Below are 25681 nucleotides of genomic sequence, written 5' to 3'. Positions count from 1 at the left end.
AATGCTACCAAAATCCATAAACTGTTATGCAGGTGACATCACAGAAATTTAGACACATTTGATTACATTTTGATCCTGCACTCTTTTCATTCACAGACCACACAACTTGAAGTCAATGGATACTTTTTTGTATGACTGGACTGCAAAACTGTTGAACCCACTGGACAATGGAGGCATGATACATGAAAAAGCAGGTCTGAATAGGATCAGTATGAAGCTCTGGGATACTGCATTTTTAGAAATATTTTAATTGTATACAGCCTAAAAAAATAAAAATTCAAATCTGCTGTCCTGGGATTTCTGGATTCTTGTTTGTGTTAAGTGTTCTATAGAAATTAGGCCCCCACAACACTACAGAGCCTCACTTGCTCTGATATTCTTTCCTTCTGTGAGATTAATCCAGTCCCATAAGCTACTTTTATACATAGTCCTCTGTGGTTTAGTTGACATATGCTCTTTTCTTCCCAGCAAGTAGAAATGTTCTCTATCATAGGGTTCTTTGTTAGCAGTTTTGAAGCAAAAACACCATGTGCTCAGTTTCCTTAGAATATATAATGGTATTGTGTTATTTTAAGCTCCTGTAATGCATGCAATTAGAATTTTGAAACTTTAGGACTATGGCTTTCAGTCATTACTTTCTTTAGACTCATTCTCTCTTTCTTTCTTTCTTTCCTTTTCTTTTTTATTTTTTTTGTGAGCTTTTGATATAACTCTTCGCCAAAAAAGATCTGGGAACAAAGAATCTAATTCTCCCCAGTCATGTACCTCGTGGAGTCAATTACATCTGTACAAAGGGGTACAAAACGTTACCAAACCCGAACAGAAGCACATTATAGTTGGTTTAACTTCAGAAGATGCAAGACTGGGGATAATTAGGTCCTAAATCTTGTGTATGCCAGAATAAATGGTGGTAGTGACATGTATTATCAGCCAAAGGGCATGAGATAACCCTATATGCTGAAAGCTGCAGGGACGACCTACTGATACATGAGTGTCCACCTTTTCACCTCACCCTCTCAAAAAGAGCTGGTTTAAAATTTATTTGTAGCCTTTCATGCGACACTATCAAGAAGAGATCTTTATATTCTTTCCTACTTCCCCCAAAACACAGTCAATCCTGAGTCCTACTTTGAACAGTCCTAAAACAGATGACAGAGGAAAGCCTTTCTATTTGTTCTGATTCAAGATCATAAATCCTGGGAAGATAAGCAAATGCTCTGTCTGTCAAATAAAAGCAACGGTGTTGACAACAATGCAACAATTTTACATATGACTGATAGAGAGAGAGAGAGAAAAAAAACTGATTTGAGAGAATGATAGTCGGGATCCAAAATTTCACTTACATGTTAGTGTACATTAAAAAAACTTTAATATTTCTTTTAACATGACATTCTACCTAGCCAGAGGTAAGACCCAGGAAAGAAGAAGGGAAAAAGCAGCTCTGAGTCCCTATTATAATCAAAGGAAAGTGACAGCCAAGTTATGGTTAGTGAGACTGCAACATATCAACAGCTTTATCACACCAGAGGCACATTTTGACATAATAATGAATGGCTGAGAAAGAGTCACTTCTATCTAGGTCAGAAGAAGAGATCACAAAATGATGCAGAGGGTGTAGAAAATCTGTATGTGTGCATGGGGGGGGGGAGAGGTGGGGGGAACAGCAGGAAAAAAGGGGAGTACATCAGCAAGATGTTAATATTCAACATCAGCAAGAGGATTGCAATCTGTAGAGAGAAACTCATTACATCTTGACATTGCCTAATGCTTGTCACCCAAATATATGGTAATTACTCTACTGTTATATTTCAATATAATAGCACAAAACTCTGATTCCAGCTCCTACAAACAAAACTAAGCACATTTCATGACAATTTCATTAGTAATGGAAAAAAAAAAACAGACGGTAAAGGAAGCAGATGTCTCTGACATCATCTATGGTTTGATTTACACAACTGAAGACGTTTACAGTATGTATGCATTTTAAAAGAACGCAGAGTAAGATAAATTAGGAGACTTTCAACAATGTCTTTTTCTTTAAAAAAAAGAACATTGTGAAAAGAAAAAAAAATATGGCTCAAGGAAAAACACAAGAGCAGCATGACAAAGATATTACCAAAAGCAAATATTCACCCCACAAAGGGTGTTTATTTCCAAATTGATGTGACATTTCAGTGCAGATTTAAAGAAACAAGGATCATATTTTAAAATAATCAGATGCTGGAAAGAAATTACTAAGATTAATTGTCATCCAAGCCTGCAGTAGGTGAGAGAAACCTCTTTGAAGTGACAACGCAAAGAGCAACCTTGACCAGCCATAAGATGTTGATGGCAAATCTAGTATACAGATGTAACTGATGTATGTATACTGATGAAACACAGGTCTGGAGATTTATCTGGGCTCTTCTAATCACTACATTCCTACCTGATATTAATATATTACCACTGATGATGATGACGACATCAAATGTTTGCATTGACAGGAACTCCTACACCTTTGCCACTGGAATTAGTGAGAGTTATGCACAATGGTCAGCTAAAAAGAAGAGAGACTTCATAGTGTGTTACAACAAACAAAGAAGGATGGAGGAGTCTTACTGAGAAAAGAGGGAGTTCCTTCAGCTTCTCTTAGCCAAGAGGAGCTGCACAGAGCAGCAGCATCAGTAGCGAGGACGTTAGCAGCTTTGAAAATCCAGGGGCAGTTTAGTATGGTGAAGCAGTATCAGAGTTTCACAGGATCCTTCAGAAACCTCCCAGCTAATATTTAACTGATAGATTTATGGGGTTTTATGGATTTCTTGTGATGGTTTCCCTCTCCTGCCCATCCCCAAAGTTCATTTAGTGCTCACAGAAGGTGCCAGATTGATGGAACTGGAGACTGAAGTCTTCTCTTTATCTACAGAATAGTTACAGGAAGAACTCGTCCTCATAAAACCCTACCAAAGTTCTTCCGTTCTGACCTGGAACCACATCACATGTCATTCAGTTTCTATGCCTAGTCAGTCCTTGGCCTGTCTGCTGAGACCGCTAATAAGGAGCCAGATTTACCAGTACACCAACTCAAGTGATGAACAACAGATTTAAACCCCAGTTTTACTGAGTTTATGGCTACTTTGCCCCATTGGAGTAGCAAGTGGCCGGAATATACTGCAAATCTGATCCCAAGGCGCTGCCATTATGAACTGGGCTGAGACCAGCAACTCATTTCATATAGGCCACCAAATACCCATCAAACGGTAACTACTTTGGGCAACTACCCACTTGGGATGGAGTCAAATTGTTCACCTGGAAGTGCAAGGCTCCATAATTTATTACCAATCCCTTGACCTATCCATTCCTCAGCTGGTAGATTTGTAAAGATTAACACAGCTTTATTTGAAAGGCAGCAAAAGTAGTTATATGTGTTTGTTTTTAAAAATCCTGCTAGAACAAATATCTATTTTTTAAATAAATCTTTCTGCATGTAACAGACTGTACACACATTTTACAAGAATAAACAAACTCTCTAATTCTTATTCACATACTGAGGAGTTGGGGATCATTAGTGCAAACTACTGCTGACCTGCAGCATTTAAACTGTAAACTTTGGGTATCCTAAGTGGTCCATCAAGGTACAGCAGATGTCCTCAATCAGTCTAATTTCCTCAATAGGCATATTTTGTTCCCAGGCATGAATACTAGTTGGTGATATTTCACCTTCATAAGGAAGGTAGAAAAGATTGGTGGAGGTGGCAAACAATATTTGGTTTAAGCTAGCAGGAGACAGAGGAATACCAAGGAAAGCATAAATTGCTTCAGCTGTCTTCTGAGGAGAGCTCACAATATCTTCAAACTTGACCAGCTGATAATTTGTCTGCAGCAGATCCCCATTTACTCGCAGCGCTGCTGCTGTGTTTGCTAGCCACAAATGGGACAGCACGGAAACTGCATTTGACCTAGAATCCAAGAGTTCTTCCCTCAGTGATTCATATTCAAAGGCATAGCCTGAATTTAAACCACACTTTTCTTTCCCGCCTTCCATTTTAAACAGCATAGCTAAGTGCTGTGGAACATTTTTCAAGGAGTAAAGGCTTGGCTTACTTTTATACAACATTGAGTAGATCCATGCCCGAGGATCCCTTACTACATACAATGCCCTCATTGAGGGACCTATGATTTCTTGAAAGAAAGGAAGCTTTAATGTCCAGCTCCCACTATTTAAACTAAGCACAGGACGTGCATTTGGATAATAGGCAAGGTGTCTCCTCAGTTCCCTAACGTATTCAGCATCTTTGTCTAATTTTCCTCTTGTTCTGCTTCTTTGTTCTGACAAAGACTCTCTCTTTCTGGATCTTTTCTTTTTGTCCTTACTTATGGTAGAATGCTGAGCTAATTTACTTCTGCTGGCTTCATGTAAATGAATATTTTGTAAATGCAGTTTTGTGTCTTGGACTAGGGATTGGAGCCAGCCTCGGAGTAGACGGAAACGGCCACTTTGGATATCAGAAGCCTTCCATTCACATGCATCTACAAATGAGTCAATTTCAAATTCAGTTTCAGGAATATCAAGGTAAGTTGTAGGGATCCTGATGTATATGAAATCACTGCTGTTAAAAAAAAGTTGCTTTAAAATGTCTGCTCCAGAACTGGGAAGTGAGGTAATTACCACATCTGGCAAAACAACAGGGTTTCCTTCTAAGTGTTTGGCTGTATTGCCTGTATCAGGGTCTACATTTATGATGTCACTGCTCCATTTTGCACAGATAGGCTGAGTGCAAGTGCTCCATACATCCAACAGTTCAATAAACCACAGTGTGATAACCAGAATTAGTATCCAGCGCAACAATTTGCTGAAGGAAATGTAAAACCGCCACTGAAAAGCCAGTATAACCAAACTAATGCCCAAAACTAATCCTGCTATTATATTCACTTTGAATCCAAATGGGAAAACTGTTCTATTATTTGTTATCTGTTCTTGTACAGCTTCAGTGCCTAGACCAAATTTGATAACTTTGTTTTGATCAGCTACCTTGGCAAAGCCACCAAATCCCAAATAATTGAACCTTGTCCTCATACTGTCATATTCAGTCACAATGGAGACAATATTTTCAGTGTTGTTGACATTTAGAAAAATTTGAAATCCATATTTGGAATCATCTATGAACCTGCAGTTAGAAACATTAACATACGGTCCATAGAACACATATGCGATTCTTGTAACAGTGGTTTTCATAGGAAAGGTAACATTTATGAACTGAGTCCACCGCTTTTTGAACTCTGCTGCTTGCTCTGCCTCTTGTATCCTGGCAACAGGACTACTCCCATGATGATCAAACCAAAACATCTTATAGTGAGCATCCCACACATCCATCATGGCTCCACTATATTTGTTCATAAACTTATAGGGTATATATTTAAAATCAATGTCAAGATTATGAAAGAAGGCACTGACAGAGCTGAGGGGAGAGTCTTTCTCCTTCTCAATATGGTCTACTACTAGCAATGTCTGAGCATTTAGGAGTAGCAAAGTACGATACACGCTTTTCAGTTTCATTGCAGAAGAGTAGGCAGATGCTGCCTCACCACTCACAAACATCATCTCCCCATACTGAGAGGCTGTTATAATCTCCCCAGCTGAGTCTCCAACCTCATCACCAATCCACTTAAGCCACTGTGCACACTCCCCAAGTTGTCCCTCCCAAGGTTGATTACACTGACTTGTAGGAGATGGAGCAAACACCAGTACATTATTCAAGTGGCTGAACTTGGGTCCATATAGGGCCTCGGATACAAACACCTGTCCATTGGGGGCAAAAGTAAATGAGTTCTGATCTGGATGTTCATGCCCTGGATTGAAACTCCTCCATCCATCAATCCAGGAATATGGCTGAAAGTGAACTATGTCATAGACTGCACGGCCACCTAGCTTTCCAGATTTAAAAGACACAAAGGTATTGGTCTGAGTATTTGGCAACCCAGCCCCATAAGTAACAACCCCCCAGTTAGGAAACACATGCATCTTAGCAGTGCCATAGTCAGGGGGAGGTTGAGGAGTTAGTTCTGCAGCATACCAGATGTATTCAGTGTGAAGTGTGCTCCACCTTTGTGCGGTGGATGGCACCATCGGGCCATCCTTGGGCCTGTGCTTTCTAATCTGTTGTGCCAGCCAATTGCCAGCTCCATTCTTCATTACAAACGTATCCAGGAAAACCAGCTGGCTTTCAGGGCCATAAAACCAGTTATAATTAGAATCTGCTATGCCCACAGTCCTCTGATAGCCTGGTAACAGTGTAGCATAATAAAACCAAAAGTGCATTTTTAGCCAATTGTTTTCTAGGTTATTAATACCAAAATGGCGCTGGGCCAGGAAAACATATTGGGTTACTGACTTAGCTGTGTAACTGCCGTAAGCTACTCCTTCGTCCAAAGAACCATCTATGATGTGATTGAGCAGAAACATGTTTTTTTCCATCACATCAACTACAGCATGTTTCCAAATATTTGTCTGAGATTTTTTGTCCACCCCAGTAACCAGGGCGCCTGTGAGCAGTGCTAGCATATTAGTGGCTTGGTGGTTATGGAGAAGTTGCTTTCCCCATGAGCGGACTTTTGAATATTCGTACATTTCCTCACTCACAACCCATATTTTCTTTAGATATTTTTGTCTTCTGATGTTATCCAGTGAGCTATATAAGAAGTCAAAAGCAGTGGCAAAACCTGTTAAGGAGTGGCCAAGTGGCACTTCATCTCCATGAGCATTCTCAACCAGCCAGTCTTTGTAGCCAGCCATTCTGTCCATGTATTCTAGAACAAAATCAAAGGCAGCTTTATCTTCCGGGCATAGCAAACAATAAAAAGCTAAGGGAGGCAGATTGTTACCATAAATCTCATTCCACTTTGCAGCAAAATCAGCATGCTTGGGTGGAGGTAGGTAGTATGATGGGTTGGACAGCATAACTGTCACTGCACCTCTGATAGCTCTGAACAGATGTAAATGGCTTGTACGAGACTTTTGCCTCAGTGTTTGGATATCATCAGCATCAAAATATAAGCTTGGATGAAGAACGGCTTTTTTCAGCTTCTGGTTGGCACTGAAATCTTGCAGTTTCTGTTTCTCATATTGATCCACATTTTCTGTGAAAGTCACCCAGTCAGAGTAATTGCTTACAGATTCTTCAAAAGTGGAGAGAGCAAACATCGCTAACGCTAGGAATAAAATATGTACTGTAAACATAAGAGCCATGATCCATTAGGCAGTTCCTTCCCTTCAAGCATACATCTTTACAAAACACAGTGTTCAGATGTCAAATGTTGATCCAGATAATATAACAGTGTACACTTAAGGCATTTTTGCTTAAAAACAAAAGAATAAAATAGACTCGCTGCTCAGCTTATCTGAAGTACAGTACTGAAAACAAAACAAAGGATTTCTGAAAAGTTGAAACACAGGTGCCTTGTCTGTACTTTGCACAGCTACATCAGTAAAGCATAACACATTAAACTAAAGGGAAGGTAAAGTCTCTACATTTCCCATGTGAAACACAGTCTGATTACATAAGTCAAGGGACTAAAAAACATAGTATCTTTTTTGCTGAAAAGCACTGGAAAAAGATCCCAAAACTTGAATTTAAAATAACTGAATTCACACAAAAATCTTTCCCCCTCACATTCTGATAAAATGCCATTCCTAGAGTAGGAAAAAATTGCACTGATGATGAAATCATAACATTTATTCAGAACAATGTTTTGTTTTTGCTGAAGTAGAAATGCTCAGTACTTTCTACAATAGACTCAGATGTTAAATTTACTCTCCCTAGCCTTCCTGTTCTCTCGTTTGTATAAAAATTTTTCTTCTTCATAGGCTTGAGAGAGTGAAAGTGGGGGAGAAAAACAATAACATTTCTCCATTAGCCTCTCTCTCTGGAAAAAATATATATAGTATTTCTAATTCCTGTTCATGTCTATTTGTGGAAGGTCTGTTTTGATGAATATTCATAAAATACACAATATGCTCTCATGTCGTCTTCTATTATCTTCATTTCATCTTCAACTAGTGAAATCCAACCTATGTCTCAATGGTTCCGATGATTCTACTCTTCCCATCACGAAGTAAAAGTAAAACACTTGAAAGGGGCGCAAAGCCAGTGTTTTTCAACCAAAAGTGCTATTTCTGTTTTCTGTTAGCTTTGCATATTTGATCCTTTCTGTGGAAACACAAAAACAAGGGGGAAAAAAAGTTCTCTGATGTAGTATAGATCTCAAAATATATTCTACAAATATGTAAAATGCATCACAAAGAATTTCCAGGTTCTCATCTACAGAACAGTAAATATTAAGGCTATAAAGAATCAATAAAGAACAACTTTGTCAAAGTCTGCTCACTAAATTAGCTTCAGAATCAAAGTAGAATTAACTCATTTCCTGAGTTTCTATTTTATTTTATTTTTACTTTTCCCAAGTTGTCTGAAACTGCCAGGCCTGAGAAATTATTTTACCTTCTTACATTAGCAGAGTTCATGTGAACTAATGCAACTGTAATACTTCATTAGAAATATAGAACAGGCTTCCCTTCCAAACAGTTCTAGTATGTGTTTGTGTATTCTCCTAATCATTTAAAAAAAGTTAAGATATTAACATTTTCCCAAGTTTCTCAACCCTTTATTTCTACAGAACCTATATCATACAAGCACATATACTGGATGCCCTGCTTCTAAGGGTGAAGCCTATTTTTCCTTAAGGGAACATATATCAAAAGTTTGATATTACTCCATGTGCACTGTATACTCCAGTGGTAGGCAACCTATGGCACACGTGCCAAAGGCGGCACGCAAGCTGATTTTCAGTGGCACTCACACTGCCCGGGTCCTGGCCATCGGTCTGGGGGGCTCTGCATTTTAATTTAATTTTAAATGAAGCTTCATAAGCATTTAAAAACCGTATTTACTTTACATACAACAATAGTTTACTTATATATTATAGACTTATAGAAAGAGACCTTCTAAAAACGTTAAAATGTATTACTGGCATGAAAAACCTTAAAATAGAGTGAATAAATGAAGACTCGCCACACCACTTCTGAAAGGTTGCCGACCCCTGGTATACTCCTTAACAGTGTGGCCACACAGTGTATATTTGACTGAAGCCATCAGAGGGCGCTATGAACCAATTCGTGCACAGCAAAATTTCTCCGTTTGCTTATGTTGGGTTTGGACAACTTAACAAGTTTCAGTTGCAAACTGTGCATATGTTAAACGCATCACTGATAGTCTCATCTGACCTCTCACGCTACTTCTGTGACAAAATCCTCCCCAGCTCTCCTCTTTTTGCACTTATGCATGTTTTAAAATATAAGGCCATCAGCTTACCTTAGCAGCTTCTCTTGTCCATGCGAACAGCGCACCAGAGCTTGTGGCAGAATAGCTGAGAAAAGTGTTGAAAAGAAAACAGCAGGCTGCAGTGTAGTTCTCTCGGGGGCCCTCGGCTCTTCTCCTTTCGGTTTGCTCTGAGAGCTCAACTTCAGACACGATCAACTGAACTTCAGCAATTTGTCAGAAAGCTCTGCCCCGCAACAGGGCCAGGGGCCGCCCCCTTCATCAACGCGGGGACTGACTTCTGTTTGCTGTTAATACTTATCATGACAAGTGCCGGCAGATCTCTTTCTCTCTCTCCAATAGTGTTCAAACTGCTCCCCAGAAAGATCAAGCGGGGCGGGGGGCAGCCAGCGCTACAAAATAATCGCCGAGGGCGGGGATGCGGTAGGGAGAAAACAAAACAGGACTCCCCAGCAGAGTTAGCTACACATGCGGCAGGCTGGGATGCCCTTTTGGCTGGGGGAGCAGTTCTAGCTGCTGCGGCGGGCGAGCCAGTGGCTGTCTCCAGAGCGGAGCCCCCTTTCTGCCTCGCAAGCCGATGGCCCGGCCACCCCTGCGCCTCGCTGTGCAGCCCAGCAGCTGGGGCTGGGAGTCGAGAGGCAGCTGCGGAGAGGAGTGAGAAGGAGGCAGCGCGGCGGCGGCGGCAGCATTGCCAAGGCGGGCGGAGCTAAGCCGGCTAACAGCCCGGGGGCTGCCCTTGCTTTGCTTCTGCTCCAACTCCCCCGGCGGCCCGAATGAGCATGTGCGAAGGGTGGGTGCAGAGCTCCTGCCTTTACCTTGCCCCGAGAGCCGCGGTCCAGCGGGAGGTAGGGGCGTGGGGAAGGAGGGAGAGGGATGCTGGGGGGATAAGGAGATGAGTGCGTGGAGGCGAGGGGCAGGGTGTGGGTGAATGGGAGGGCAGCGGGTCTGGAGGAGGGAGGGATGGGGTACGAATTGGGGACACTGTGGGTTTTAGGAGCATATCAGATGGTCAAGTTAGTAGACAGATAAACAGCTGTTACTTCCTGCTTGAAAGGAGCCTGCCTGAGACATGCAACCTCCTGGTTACCTGCCATAAGATCATAAATTTCAGTATAGATACATAACTCCTTAGGTCAATGGCAAAACTCTCACTGTCTGCAGTGAAGCTAGGATTTAACTCTGTGACCTAGGGACCTATTGGTGCCAAGCTGGCAGAGGGCACAGGAGGTACAAGAGTTTTACAGGGACCCACTGAGTCAGATACATGCATAATAATTCTCTAACTGGTAACATGTGAGGTCTTTACTGAAAGCCAGTAGCCCACTGGTCATCATAACCACGGTGAGAGGCATGTATGGATAATATTTAAGGAGTTATGTATCTATATCAGTGGTTCTCAACCAGGGGTACACAGAGGTCTTCCAGGGAATACATCAACTCATCTAGATATTTTCCTAGTTTTACAATAGACTACATAAAAAGCACTAGTGAAGTCAGTACAAAGTAAAATTTCATGCAAAGACTGGTTTATACTGCTGTATTTACCAGGGGTGGACAAATATTTTGGCCCCAGGGCCACATCAGGGTTGCGCAACTGTATGGAGGGCCTGGTAGGGAACGCTGTGCCTCCCCAAACAGCCTGGCCCCTGCCCCTATCCACCCCCTCCCACTCCCCCCCCCGACTGCCCCCCTCAGAACTCCCAACCCATCCAACCCCCCTGCTCCCTGTCCTCTGACTGCCCCAACCCCTATCCACACCCCTGCCCCCTGATGCCCCCCCCGGGACTCCCACCCCATATCCAACCGCCCTCTGCTCCTCATCCCCCGCCCCTAACTGCCCCCCCAGGATCCCACCCCCTTATCCAATCACCCCGCTACCTGTTCCCTGACTGTCGTCCAGACCCCTATCCACATCCCTGACCCCTGACAGGCCCCCCAGGACTCCCACTCCCAACCCTCCCTGTTCCCCATCCCCTGACCGCCCCCCCCCCCCAGAACCTCTGCCCCATCCAACTGCTCCCTCCTCCCTGACTGCCCCCCAGGACCCCCGCTCCCTTACCCAACCCCCCACTCCCCGCCCCCTTACCAGTAATAGGAGCTCGCAGCCGTGACACCCTGACAGAGCCAGATGCGCTCCCCACGCTGCTTAGCAGGAGCGGCGGGCCAGAGCATGGCCCGTGCAGTGGCATGGCTTCGAGGGGGGAACACCTGGGGAGGGGCCGGGGACTAGGATGTGGCCCGGGGGCCGTAGTTTGCCCACGTCTGGTAAATACTATACACTCAAATGTAAGTACACTATTTATATTCCAATGTATTTTTTTAATATTTATTGGTAAATAAATTATATGGTAAAAATGAGAAAGCAAGCAATTTTTCAATAATAGTGTACTGTGATGCTTTTTTATGTCTGATTTTGTAAGCAAGTAGTTTTTAAGTGGGGTATAACTTGGGGGTGTGCAAGACAAATTAGACTCCTAAAAAGGCATACAGTAGTCTGGAAAGATTGAGAGCTATACTGAAAATTAGGTTGTTATGGCAGGTAACCAGGAGGTGACATGTCTCAGACGGTTCCTTTCAAGCAGGAGGGAACAGATGTTTATCTCTCTGTCTCGTCATGTGTGTGTTGGGCATTGTACGTCTCATACTGGATGCCTGTTTGCATACTGAGCCAAATGCAAATGGTGAGATTGTGAAATCTTCATGAGAGGAAATGTACAGGAAGAAACAAACAGCAGGAGAGGATCCTGTTTACAAATAAAGATAATGTACTGTTGGAGTACATCTGGGAGTCAAGAGATACCCGTTGGCTCTTTCACCGAGGAGTCAAGCTGAACAGAGTACTTATCTCATGAACAGCAGATCACAGCCAAGCCTGGCTTGAAAATGCTGGAAGAACTTTGGGAGAGCCCTGCTCTGTAAAACATGAAAGTACCTAGTGCAGGCTCTAGTATGTGTGTTATGATTTTATTCGATATGTAACCATTTGTTTCCAGGTTTCAGAGTAGCAGCCATGTTAGTCTGTATCCGCAAAAAGAAGATCAGGAGTACTTGTGGCACCTTAGAGACTAACAAATTTATTAGAGCATAAGCTTTCGTGGACTACAGCCCACTTCTTCGGATGCATTTGTTTCCAGTATTTCTACTTGCTATTATTTGAATCTCTACTCTGTTAAATAAACTTATACTTGTTTTCACTATGAACATATCTAAGTGCCGTGTGTTGAGCAAAGCGGTGTTCTGAGGTGAAATAGCAAGCGGGAGTGTACTGTTTCCTTGAAAGCAACATATCTGTGAATGCTGTGAGTGTCCCCTGGAACAGGCCGGACACTCAGGGAGAGGCTCAGACAGCTCAGGGCTTGGTGCTAACTGTAGAGAGAGAGCTGGGCCTCCAAAGCCTAGAGGGGAATATTTATGTTGCCCGTGGCTAGTGGAGTCAGGGAACTGACACACGGCAGGCACAGCCCTGGATACCGCCAGGAAGTGTCACACATTCACAGTCTCAGACTCCTCCTACAAGCCCAGAGCAGCTGCTTGCCTGCCCTAAAATAAGGAACAGTGAAATAGTTAACAATGAGGATCACTGCATTGACTTTACACTTCAGACTCAACATGCCAAGGAGATGATGGAGGAATACCTTTAATCCATTGTCTCTATCTTGTTTGCACCTCAGGCAGATCAGGTTCCATCACTATAGCACAGTGTTCCCAAACTTGGGATGCCGCTTGTTTAGGGAAAGCCCCTGGTGGGCCGGGCCGGTTTGTTTACCTGCCGCATCTGCAGGTCCGGCCAATCGCGGCTCCCACTGGCCGCAGTTCATTGCTCCAGGCCAATGGGAGCTGCTGGAAGCGGCGGCAGTACGTCCCTTGGCCCGCGCCGCTTCCAGCAGCCCCCATTGGCCTGGAGCAGCGAACTGCGGCCAGTAGGAGCCGAATCGGCCGGACCTGCGGACGCGGCAGGTAAACAAACCGGCCTGGCCACCAAGGGCTTTCCCTAAATAAGCAGCATCCCAAGTTGGGAATGTAATTAACTCGTTACACAGAAAAAGTGCTTTTTTCACAACCATAAAGATCTAGAAATTTTGTTACCATTAAAATAAAAGCTTACATGTTGCAGAAATTAAGGAGGCACCAGAAAAGTACCTGTATACCACTAGGTATTGGATTAGTCTAACCCCTCTTTGTAACATTTTCTACAGTGAAGACCTATTTCTATGATGCACTGGAATGGCTCCTGGTCAGTGTTAGCTCTAGGGTCTTGTTCTTGAGTGCCTTACTGAAGTGGAAAACGCCTACCTACTCGTGGTCACTCATACAAAAATAAACCAATGAATACTATTCTGTGCCCAGCCTGGCTCCCAGTAAACTACTGTGGACCATTGGTAATAATAGAAATATAATCTGGTCCCTGATTTGGTTTGCAGTTTGGATTCTTGGTTAGGACATTAGGGTCCATGTTTATAACTGCCTGATTTAATAAAAAAACGTTCCTTTGATTTTAAGTGCTCAACAGAGAAAAGAGAAGGAGTGAGATCTTTTGAAATGTTACTGATCACTGTATTTATATACTGTACCTCAGAGGGAAACTGTTTTAATCAAATTGAGCATGAGTCACGACCTGTCCCAGGCATAGCCCTTTTCCTTCTTCATTTTTCCTTTTTTCCCCATGATATTTTAGTCAATACAATTTTATGCTTGAATATTTCTTAAGCAATGCGTTTAAAAACAAAGCACTTAGTTGCATAACCATCTAATCTTGAGAAGAATATAAGAATATATACTGCTACTTGGCCTGCATTCTGGAGAAAACATTAAGTGAAGTAAACTATTGTAGGGCTTCTGATTTTTGGTTTTAATCAATGTACACTGAAAAAAGTTCCAGATTTTACAAAAGAAAAGTACCCACTCAATGCTGGAAATTGTTACTCGTATCTAAGGGCTTGTCTACACGAAACAGTATTGTGGACTATGGGAGTGTGATTTTTATAGTGCACTACTATGTTGCCCATTATTTGGTCTGTGTAGACTCTGCTACTGCATGCTAAAGGTTCCCCAATGCACTTTAATATTGTGCTGTCTGAACCAGCACTACATTAAAGTGCACTAGGGAACATTACAAAGACATTACTCATTACATTATATACCACTATACTGTAGTGAGTAAAGTATATGATATACATAATTGATTACAGAATATATACACAAGAGAGAGCCCTGAAAAACTCCAATTTTGGACATCTACATAAAACTCAAAAATTGCAAAAAAAAATTATGCACTTTTCAAACAATATTCTGGAGTCATTCTAAGATGTAGGGTACACCCTCTGAACATGACTTTAAAAGAAAAAAATGTCTGACTATGGGTGGCTTGTGTCCTCCTCTCAGAAATATCTACACAATGGTCAGTCATCTGAAAGACAGGCAGAAAGTTCTTTGTCTGTGAAAAGCAACAGAGGGTCCTGTGGCACCTTTAAGACTAACAGAAGTATTGGGAGCATAAGCTTTCGTGGATAAGAACCTCACTTCTTCAGATGCAAGACTAACACGGCTACCCCTCTGATATTTGTCTGTGAAGTTATAGAATAGCTGTCATATGATAGATTACTAATGGAGGAACGTGAGCAGGGGCAGGTTTTGGCCCCATAGGAAACAGGCATGAGCCATGGCCCTCCAAAGCGCAGATGTTTTGAGAGCTACAGGCTAATCCCACAGCTTGTGGAGCTTCCTTTCAAAGCTTGAGCTTGTAAATGAAAGCCCAAACCCTTTGGAATATTCCCAATATCCCCTATCCCCCATACAATCACAGCTGCACTTACTTTGTTCCCTACTGCACCTTTCCTCCCATTAAATAGGCTTTTGAAGTCATAGAGGTGCAACTTCCATTAGTTGATGACAGCAGGATCAGTGTGATTTTATGCAGTATGATTTTATCCCTGTATGTTTGCAGTAGGGTGATGCTTTAAGGAGTGGCTTTGTACCAGCTTCACACCCATCCTGACCAGCTAAGCTACTTGCCATCCAAAAAGAGAAAACCTACAGAAGCATGAGCATATGGAGAGGCTTGCAGTAGGTCAGAAGATGTGGGGAATGATGGCCCAAATTCCCTTCCCTCTTACAGATACTATGCTCCAAGGGATTTGTGACCTGCTGATTGCATAGACGTTGAACCATGCAACATGAGGTATATTTAGAAGTATGATCACTGAAAAGAAATTGTTGAATGCCCAACATGGTCACCAAGGGCTCAACTTTTCCATTGAAACATAGCTCCTCCAGGAGCAGCAAGGCTTTGTACCACCCTCAAGATGTTCTATCTATCTAGCTTAGGATTTTGCACTGGCAACCATTGTTCTAGTAGTGAAGTCTGAATTCCTCAAGCACCATGCTCCTCATGCACAGGGGCAACATGCCTAGAAATGCATGACATTTCATGTGGTTACACTCTATGTGCAATATTCCCACCACTTTTGAGATGCGATGAATCCAGAGGAAGAGAGCAGCCCCTTTTCTCCCCTGATCACGGGGCGGCAGTTGTGGCTGGCCAGACATACAATGGAGGTTTCTTGCACTTTCTCACCAGATGCACTAATGTAAGCTACAGTCAAGCCTCAAATTAGGTGTAGATATAATGATCTAAGTAGACATCTGAGGCTTAGTCCAGCTTTCATTGAAATCAATGGAAACATTATTATTATTATTGAGAGTCTAATAAGACTCTTTGAGGACTCATGAGCAATGCTGAGTGAGGAACCTCTAGAAAATTGTGGCCACTAGGTGAAAAGCTCTATTGAAGAGGAAGAACTTAAAAATAAAGAGGGAGAGCTGTTCTGAAACATCATCACAACAAAGTCTTGGCATCAGGTTACTTTTATATTAATAGTTTTCAGTTTACACTGATGGGGACGGGAGGGTCCAACAGAATGGTAGTGACTCAAATTTCAGAGGAGTCAGATTAAAGTAATCAGCAGTACTAGTCCTGGTAATAACCAAATTATTTAGTTAAAATGAGTTTAAGAATTGTGTTGCCATTCTGTTGCTGTTAGTGGGATGGGATCAGTAAAAGTCAAGGTCATTTTTAGAACCAGTAATTGTTAACAATCTTCCTATCTGAGACCTATTTATAGAAGAATGCTGGGAAACTGTCAATGAACTGTGTTATACTGTGGCATTTTTAAGTATTCCTCATGACTTGGTACAGGCTAAAAACCAAACTGCTTTATGGCTGTCAGCAGGAAAGACACGTGTTTTACAAAATGAGAAAAATGAGATTTGACTGAAATAGAAGATTGCTCTTGACATCATTTTAGTGTATTAATATAAGAAATAATGGGTCATCATCAGAGATGTGCTCTGGTGTACTGCTTCAGAGATAGCGCCCAGCACTGATACCAAAATCAGTCATCTGAAAGATCTTGAATATGCTAGTGGTGTGATCTTGCCTGAGTACAGGCCAAATGCTAACAGATGGAAGTGAAGAGGGGGGATAAAGAATCAGCTGACCTGCAACAAAATGTGTGCCAGTGTCAAAAAAGGACTTAAAATATGTTAGTAAATGATGAAAGTGTTGACACTGATGACTTCATGTATGCTACATTAATATAGAAGATAAGCAAATCAGTCAGAGACATTTGGTGCTTGTATAAGAGGAACAGAAGAATCACATGTGAGAAGAACAAAAGAATCACACTATTAACCAAGAAAGGGTGGGTTTTTTTGGTGAATCAGTTATCAGGGTTGCTGATAAATACTAGAAAAGGCTAGAATTTTTAAAAAGGGAAAAATATACAGTGTATAAAATATTGATATCTGAGATGGATTTTTTTAGGGTCAAGTACCAACACAATGGCCAAGGAAAAGTGTAATTACTGTGACGTATGTAGAACAGAGCAGAACATCTGATGATGCTGTTTTGAATATTTTTCTAATTACCAATCAAAGACCAATTAGAAAACAATTAATTTTATTACTACTAGATTAATGTAACTGAGCTTACCTGAAACTGCACAAGCAAGCTGGAGAACAAGAATTCTATTTTTTTTTTTCATTTCACAAAGACTCCACCCTACAAAGCTTGCAGAAGGGTATTGAATTACAAATGTTACATCAAAAGAACAGACTGAACATATGCTACAGGCCCGAGTGTTAGCTGTGTGGAAGCAGTGTATGATTTAAAATCTTTCTTGACTGTCATATACTACACACGAGGGAAAAGAAACTGCTCATATCTACTTCATGTAACATTTTATCAAACACTGCAAATGTCATAAATGAAGGTAATTTATCATTATTGAAGATGCTGCTGTGCAGTACTGAAGGAGATTTTCAGCAGGTTAATATATCACAGTGTGAAGTTCATAGTGTGGCAAATGGCTTGCACAGAAGTCTATCCTAGCAGAAGTATCAAATTCTCACTGTGCAGACTCACCACTAAATGGAGAAGAAAAACAAATCCTAAAAATATTTCGAACAAGTATTTTTAGAAATGGGTAAATATCCTACCTTCCCTATATTATTGTTTTAGCTGTTTATTGACTGATCCTTGCATGCTGCTGTGCTGCTGTGTGAAGAGTACCAGGCAGAGGGTTTAATCATAGCAAAAAAAAAAATGGGGTGGAGGGGAAAAAAAGAAAAGAAATGCAGCAAGCACACCTCCTCTTCCTTGTTATCAGTGCCACCCTAGCCTATGAATTTCATGAAACTGATTCTACCAGAGAAAATCATGATAAACACATCAGGTATCAATCTCTGAAACAGACTATGAATTCATGGTGGGGCTACACATACATTTTCAAATATGTGCTAGTTTGGTCCTGAGAGAATCTCAACACCTATAGTCCCAGACCCTTACTGTTTATAAAAAGCACTTGAGATCTTTAGATAAGACAAGCTAAGTGGTTTATCAATTCAAAGTATTATATTCTGCAAGCTACAGTTTCCCATTTCAGCCCTAGAAATGTGCAAATTACAATGTGATAATGAGAATAGTAATGCATGTCTCTGCTGCCTTCATAGAATTTAAGACCAAAAGAGACCACCAGAGCGGCCAGCACATCCCTCGGCCCGCGCCATTTCCCGCCGCCCCCATTGGCCCAGAGCGGCAAACCGCAGCCAGTGGGAGCCACGATCCGCCGAACCTGTGGACACGGCAGGCAAAGAAACCGGCCCAGCCTGCCAGGGGCTTTCCCTGAACAAACAGTGGACCGGCTTTGAGAACCACTGCTTTAGACCAGTGGTGGGCAACCTGCGGCCCACGCCATTTCCTGCAGCTCCCATTGGCCGGGAATGGCGAACGGCGGGCACTGGGAGCTGCAAATGTAAACAAACTGTCTGGTGGCCCACCAACGGATTATGTAATTGTAGAGCAAGCATAATTTTACAAGTGGATTGTAAGTAAAGATTAAGTGCAAAAGGACTGATCCTATTTACCCTTTTGGTCTGGTATGGCAGTTCCTATATTCAGTTCAGGGAACCCACATAATCTCAGCATGTCACCACTATTACAAACGTATGCCCTTGCATTCTCTTGAAATTTCAAGTCTTTCCATTGACTTCAATGAGATTTGGATCTGGACCTAAATCCCAGTACACATGGGAGCCACACACCTGATGACATTTCATTACCAAATAGTGTGAAATTCATAACTGTTAGGCAATCAGAGTTCAGGATTAATCTTTTAACTTGAGAGAGAGAAACAGACTCAGACAATAGTGAATATTCTCAGAGGCCTTTGCTAGACAATGGGATCACAGAAAGAGAGCAATTACATCATAACACTGAGTACAAAGATAATTTTGATCTACACTGCTTTCTCCAAGACATTACAGGGGTCTTGGACATTGGTACACCTTGGTCCGTCCTATCCTCAGCCTGTGGCACAGGCTAGTCTAGTCTCCTATGGGCTGTAACGCTTTGGTCTAATTTTGCTTGTTATGTTTAGTATATGGGTGCTGGGTGGTATTGGTGGCCTGAGATATACAGGAGGTCAGTCTAGAGCAGTGGTGAGAGAGTTTTCTAAATATGTTGTATGTGTACTCTGGCCAATTTTAACACTTACATAATCCTCACAAACATTAACTAGTTAACCACACACCTCACAAGAGGAAATGAAGGGACAAAGGTTAAGTAATTTAACTAGGGCCACAGAGCAAGTCAGAGTGAGGATCAGAATCCAGAAGTCACCTTAGTACTGTGCTTAGCACTGCTTATACTAAGATGCCAGAGGCCATGGTGGCTGCTCTTCAGTGTTGTGGGTTCACTTTGGCTGGCTGCCAGGAGTTTTGGTGGTCTAGGGTCAACATCAAGAGTTTAGGCTACACTGCCCCATGGTCACGCATTGCTCTGGCTTCATCCTAGAAATGGAATGACATTTGATCATGTATTTCACAGATCCCCAAAATCAGCCCCATGCTAGAGGGAGGAGACCATGCAGTACCAGTAGGCTTTAGGGAAAACTGGTGGCACATTTTAAACCTAATGATTCCTTTGTTTTCAAGGCTATCTTTGTCAGGAAGAGAACTAGAAACTTACTGTTGTCCCCTCCCAAAATGTAAATAGTGACTAGCTCTGAAATTCTGATGTGTTGAAAATCAAGGGGGAACATGACCACATGGTTTACAAGACACAAAAGTAATCTCCAGTAATCTCTGCATCACTCTAAAGGTTGCATTTTTGAGGTTTCTCTCTTTGTGAGATACAGAACTTGAATATTAACTCATATATGTGCCTGTAAATTCTATTACTGAGACCCTAACAATCTGATGTCTACCTGTCAATGTGGGTTTGTGTACAGACAAAAGACAGCTCTTTTGAAAATATGGCTCTAAATGAACCAATGTATCGATCGGTCTCTACTTGATTTAAGCTGGATGATCTTGTCAAGTGATCTCAGGCTGTCTCCTAGCCCTAAAATTCCAGATCATGGAAAAATCAGATTTTGGATTCAGCCAAGCTGTTCAGTAGAAAACAGACTGGAACCTATGAAAATCCCATTTTTATTAAGTAGGCTGCCTTTTACATTTGATTTAAAAAGACTAAGAGTTTATAAGGTTCTTTTGGAATGTTTAAAACTGTGGATTGCTTTTAATGACTGTTCAAGAATCTTGTCTATTTCTGCTCTGTCCTGCTGAGTGTTACTAGCAACTTGTGTGTCTTTGCCTTTCAAATATTGCCAGAGATTTCTTCCCATCTGTTTGTTTTGTTTTGCTTACAGTGATATTTGTATTTATTAACTTTAACTGAAGGACTGGAGGTCTGAAAAAGATACCTTACAATGAGAGACTGAAGGGGATCGATCTATTTTGATTATGGAAGAGAAAGTTAGGGGGCAACTTGATCAGTCTGTAAGTACCTACACTGAGAACATATCTGATACTAGCAGGCTCTTTAAAGAAGCAAGGAGAAGTATAATAAGATCAAAAGCTGGAAGTTGAAGCTAGAAAAATTCAAACTAGATATAAGATGTAAATTTTTAACAGTAAGGGCAATTAACTACTGTATTGTATCAAAAAGATGGTTGAGTCTCCATCACTTGATGGAGTGTTTTTTAACTTAAGACTGGATGTCTTCCTAAAAAGATATGCTCTAGTTCTACAAATTATTGGGCTAGATGAAGGAATTAGTGGGAGAAATTCAGTGGCCTTAAAATCTAATCATTTATTAAAGCAGGAATCCTTTTATGGCATTCATTTGTTTGGAAAAGTGGAAAAATACAATGGCGATTTATAAAGGTCATGTAAACAGTTTTTTGTCATGACAATTGATACTGTAATCCTTGATACTAATATAATTGCATCAACTATTAATTATGTCTTTCAGGCAGTAATCCAGATTGCCACCTGCACTATGCTATGACAAGGCCACCTGTAACAGTCCATGCTGCAGCTGTTAGATTGTTATGTCAACAATTCATGTATGAAACAAAAGGCCATGTTTTCTTTTTTGAGGTTTTTAAAAGTTAGACATATGTTCACAGGATAAATACAATAGTGAAATAGCCTTGGGTCCTGGAAACTTTATATTTCTATTTGTAGAAATGAAAAGTTACAATCACTCAAATGCATGTTCTAAGCAACAGAATTCAAAGATAAGAGGACTAAGAAGGATTATATGCGTGTCCAGTAAGGGAACGTTTTATTCTGATGGTGGGAAATGCCTAGGACAGGCAGATGCCATCATGGATGCTTCAGATGACACAGAACAGTTAGCAGACCTCTGCCTATTTTCAAACATGATCACTTATAGATCTCACTGATCAACAGACATGTTCTCTCTATTTAAAATACTCATGATTTTACTCCTTTAGATTTCAACAATAAAAAATCAATTTTTCCAAAATTATGTGTGACACTGCACCCCATATTCTTCATAGTGGTAATATTCTGATATGATTATGGCATAATTATGATGCATTTTGTACAAGACGGAGCAAGAACAGTGTCATTGGAAAAAATATGATTTGCTGAATATGATCATCTTATTTGTATGCATATATCATTTTTGTATCTGAAGTTATGAATATTGACTATGTATCTGAATTTCACATATAGTCACACCTGGGCAACACCTACTAGGCAAAATGCTTCCAGTGTAGATTACTGTCTGGGAAGGGCCTATTCAAGGTAATGGACCATTAGGAAAAACAATAGGCCTTAGGAAAAGCTTATCCCTCACCTGGTGAGACTTCCTGAGAATGCACCAGACACCCTGTAAGTAATGGCTGCTATGATTCAGCAAGGTATGCAAGGGTATGACCAGGCCACATGACTCTGGACTCCATTTTGGGATGTCTGTATTTTTCTACAAACTGGTCTGGGAACCAAACTTTGAAACAAAGGGTTCCCATCATACGCTAAAGCTATATAAGGCAGGGAGTGACATCATCTGTTGTCCCTCACTCCCCCACAACTGAACACCTAAGAGAAGCTCCTAAAGAAAAGGACTTGGAATGGGGATGGGAATTTGGATTCCAAATTGCACAGCAAAGGCAGCTAGTCCCTTAAGAATCTGCAAGCCTGCTTGTATCGTCATCAGTCAGGGTGAGAGACTGCTAATTCATATCCAATCTATCTAGTATGTTAAGCTTAGTTTGCATTTTTGTTTCTTTGCTAGATAATATGCTTTGATCTGTTTGCTATTCCTTATAATCACTTAAAATCTATCTATCTTTTATAGTTAATAAACCTATTTTATGTTTTAATCTAAACCAGTAAGTTTGGAGTGAAGTGCTTGGGAATCTTAGCTCAAGGGATTGTTGCATTTCCTCTCTACATTGAGGGGGAGGTGAACTGGATAATAAATTCATACTGGTCGGGGTTTTGATCTGGGGGTCCTAGACTGGGAAGCTGGTGGTTATTTTGGCTGTAGCCTCTCTTTTGTTGGTTCATGCAGTGTCTTGTCAGAGATCCTGCATGTAACTGCAGCTGAGTGTGTCCCTACCCGTGTGAATGCTGGTGGAAGTATAGGACCAGAAGCAGCTCTTCAGCTTGTCACAGCAGCCCAGTGTAAGAGGGAGCCCAGGCTTATGAGTCAGAGGGCTCAGTGGTACCCCAGTTCCAGGTGGCAGCCTGGGGGGAACCTGTCACAGTATGGACCCACTAAAGGTTACACTTATAATCACAAATGATGATCACCCAGCAGCAATAAAATAATCACAAATAATCAGTTAACTCAGTCAGCCAATATGGAAGCAACACAGCCTCTTTAAACCCTTCAGCAATTTACCCTCAGGCTTTTCCCAGACCTTGTGTGGCTTTTGCAACACACCTGGAAGATCATCAGGTTCAAGCTATTTCAGAGCAGAGCTCACTACAGCTGTACCAAACAAGATATTGTGCAGAACTTGTCAGAAATTTTTCAACAAAACAGTTTTCCATCAGAATACAGATTTGACAGGATCAAAAAGTTCCACACAAACGTGCCAATTCTTTCAAATTCTCATGGTTACCAGGTTCCTTACTTTGTGACAGCCCACCAGGCAGGTTTCCAGGGGACCGGGACTCTCAGGCACCATGGTTCCCTGGTCCTGCAGCAACCCACAAGGTAGGCTGCCACAGAACCCAGGCTCCAGGCTTCTAGTTTCAGCAGTCTGCCTGGCAGACTCCCAGCTCCTCAGCAGCTTGGTGAACAAGGAAATCAGATAAGATGCTCACTCAGTACTAAACAGAATAAGAGCTGTTTTGAATGATTTTAGAAATAAAAATAAATTTGAAAAAATACCAGTAAAATATAAAAGTAAAAAAACATTAAATTTAATGAAAAAGTCAAATTTGAAACATTTCATGTTGAAAGCACAAAACATTTTCAAATTTTGAAACATTTTTTTCAGAATTACTGTTGAAGAAATCTGAAATTTCCAATTTTGTTGTGAATGAAAAATTTTATTATTTCAGAATTGCCCATGGAATAGGAATTTTGAGTTTAAATCAGCTGTAACAGTGCACAACAACTTGGGGAAGAAGCCAGTGCCCAAAACGATGCTTTCAGATGTGATAGTCCACAAAAAAGTTGAGGACTCCAGAAGGGAAGATGACACCCAGAAGCTGGGCTCAGGCAGTAACAGAACAATACTTGTATTTTCTTTTACTTTGGATCACTATGGGATTGCTCACATGCACAAAGTAGCCTATATGCCTATTAACAGGTCTGGAGCCTTTGAGTGATATCCAACCGCAACTGGTTATCAGGAATCTTTTCATTGACTCCAGTGGGCAAAGGATCAGATCCTTTGTTAGTGAAGCTACATACGTACAATGAAAAAGTCATGTCACTAATACTACCAGAGTTTTATACAAATACTATATGCACTTTAAAAATATCTGCATATTAGGTATGTGCAGGATTACACTCTCCCAAACCAGCTGCTATATTTGGTCAAAGAGCTATTCATGGTAAAGTACTAGTGTATAAGCATGGTATACAATGTAGTCTTTTTAGCAGATATCTTGCTATGGAAATGTATTTCTAGAAAACTTGGCATATTCAATCTTGTTATCATACAAGATGTTTATTTTCAGCTTAACATGAAAACATTGTAGTTCAAAAAAGTAAGTAATATATAATAATATAACTTCATCTTCATCTCCAGCTTCCTTTGGGGTTGTGTAAATGCTTTTTGGGTTTTCCCCACTTCCAACTCTATTTTAAATAAATAAAAAGATGAAAGACTTGTTAATTATGGACAAATATGAGATAGGGAAGATAATACATTAAAAACAGTTAAAGGACAACAAACCTGTATAACTCCAACAGAATGTGGTTGAATTTAACATTTGATTGCTTTAACAGGACACTGTTTTCTTTGTGATTATGTAAGTAGCAAATTCATAGTGTGGATTTTGCTCAACTGTTAAATTCAGGAACCAGGATAAAATTTCCGCCAATATAAAGAGAGACTCTTCTTCAAAGGATACTTTTCAGCTAGGATTGTTTTTCCCCATGGAGTGCCACTTAAAGGGGACGCAGGATGGTATAGAGTTCTTCAAGAAAGCATGAGAAAGAGGCTGAGCATCAAATAATTTTTAAATGACATTTACTCTTTAAATAAACTGGTCAGCAACTCAGCTTCCCTCTTCCTGTTCCTGTATATATATATATATATATATATATATATATATATATATATATATATATATACATACACACACACACACAGGAACTAAGCAGCAACAAAGAAAGAGGTAAATTGACACTAGACACCAAACAATGGCTGCAACAATGTTGTTGGTTTCATGGAACAACTTTCAATGAGAGTTGATTTGGTTTTGATGACATCCTTTTATGCAGAAGCATTAACTTTGTGGATACTTAGACAGATACTTCACTAGTAAGGTTTTTTTGCCATCTTAGCAAGAAACAACAAATCAGTTTCAGCAATGGGGAATATTGCTATTATTTTTGAGCTACTCCACTACTTTTACTGCCACAAACAGTAATGGAGAACATTGGAGAATATCCAGTACTGAATATCCTTCCATAAGAGGTTCTATTTCTAAAAAATGATCACATCCCTCTTTCTTTTATTTCCGACCTCAAAAACGTACCCTGTTGCTCTGGGGTCAGACACAACACTGGTGTGAAAATGCAGCTACTTTAAGGCAATGGAACAAACAATTGCAGAAATGCACAGTTAATGAAATACTGGAATATTCTAGCATCAGAAAATATAAAACACCACAGACTGGATTTTGGAACTTTTATTTTTTGCAGATAGCTTTCAGTCTGATTCTCCAGCCCACATTGTTTAATATTACACACTTGTTTAGAAATTTCCCAATCTAGTTTAAAGATACCAAGCTCTTTGTTCAAAAGACATTTGATTAGAGATTCACTGAACTGTTCTCCACAATAGTGCACCCTTGGGAGAAGGCACCTCAGT

General features: G+C 40.9%; 1 protein-coding gene and 1 long non-coding RNA gene across 2 annotated transcripts; one reads left to right on the top strand and one right to left on the bottom strand.

The window, feature by feature from the left end:
- Window positions 1–1000: 1000 nt before the first annotated feature.
- Window positions 1001–9967, bottom strand: DSEL (dermatan sulfate epimerase like). The gene is made up of 2 exons (XM_024102077.3): window positions 9345–9967; window positions 1001–8183 (listed from the first exon to the last, which is right to left on the bottom strand). Exon 2 carries the CDS (start codon window positions 7220–7222, stop codon window positions 3572–3574), a length of 3651 nt encoding a protein of 1216 aa, XP_023957845.2. The 5' UTR covers window positions 7223–8183; window positions 9345–9967; the 3' UTR covers window positions 1001–3571.
- Window positions 9968–10033: 66 nt separating this feature from the next.
- LOC112059029 (uncharacterized) lies at window positions 10034–22510 on the top strand. Its single transcript, XR_002888234.3, has 3 exons — window positions 10034–10156; window positions 20519–20648; window positions 21124–22510. It is a non-coding gene; the product is annotated as an uncharacterized LOC112059029 (long non-coding RNA).
- Window positions 22511–25681: the final 3171 nt, after the last annotated feature.

The sequence above is a fragment of the Chrysemys picta genome, chromosome 2 (genome assembly GCF_011386835.1).
Source record: "Chrysemys picta bellii isolate R12L10 chromosome 2, ASM1138683v2, whole genome shotgun sequence".
Taxonomy (NCBI): domain Eukaryota; kingdom Metazoa; phylum Chordata; order Testudines; family Emydidae; genus Chrysemys; species Chrysemys picta.
This window is presented reverse-complemented; position numbering and strand designations above follow the sequence as displayed.

What these genes read in the sequence shown, in the direction of transcription:
- DSEL (XM_024102077.3), bottom strand. Translation starts at nt 7,222, where the DNA reads ATGGCTCTTATGTTTACAGTACATATTTTATTCCTAGCGTTAGCGATG.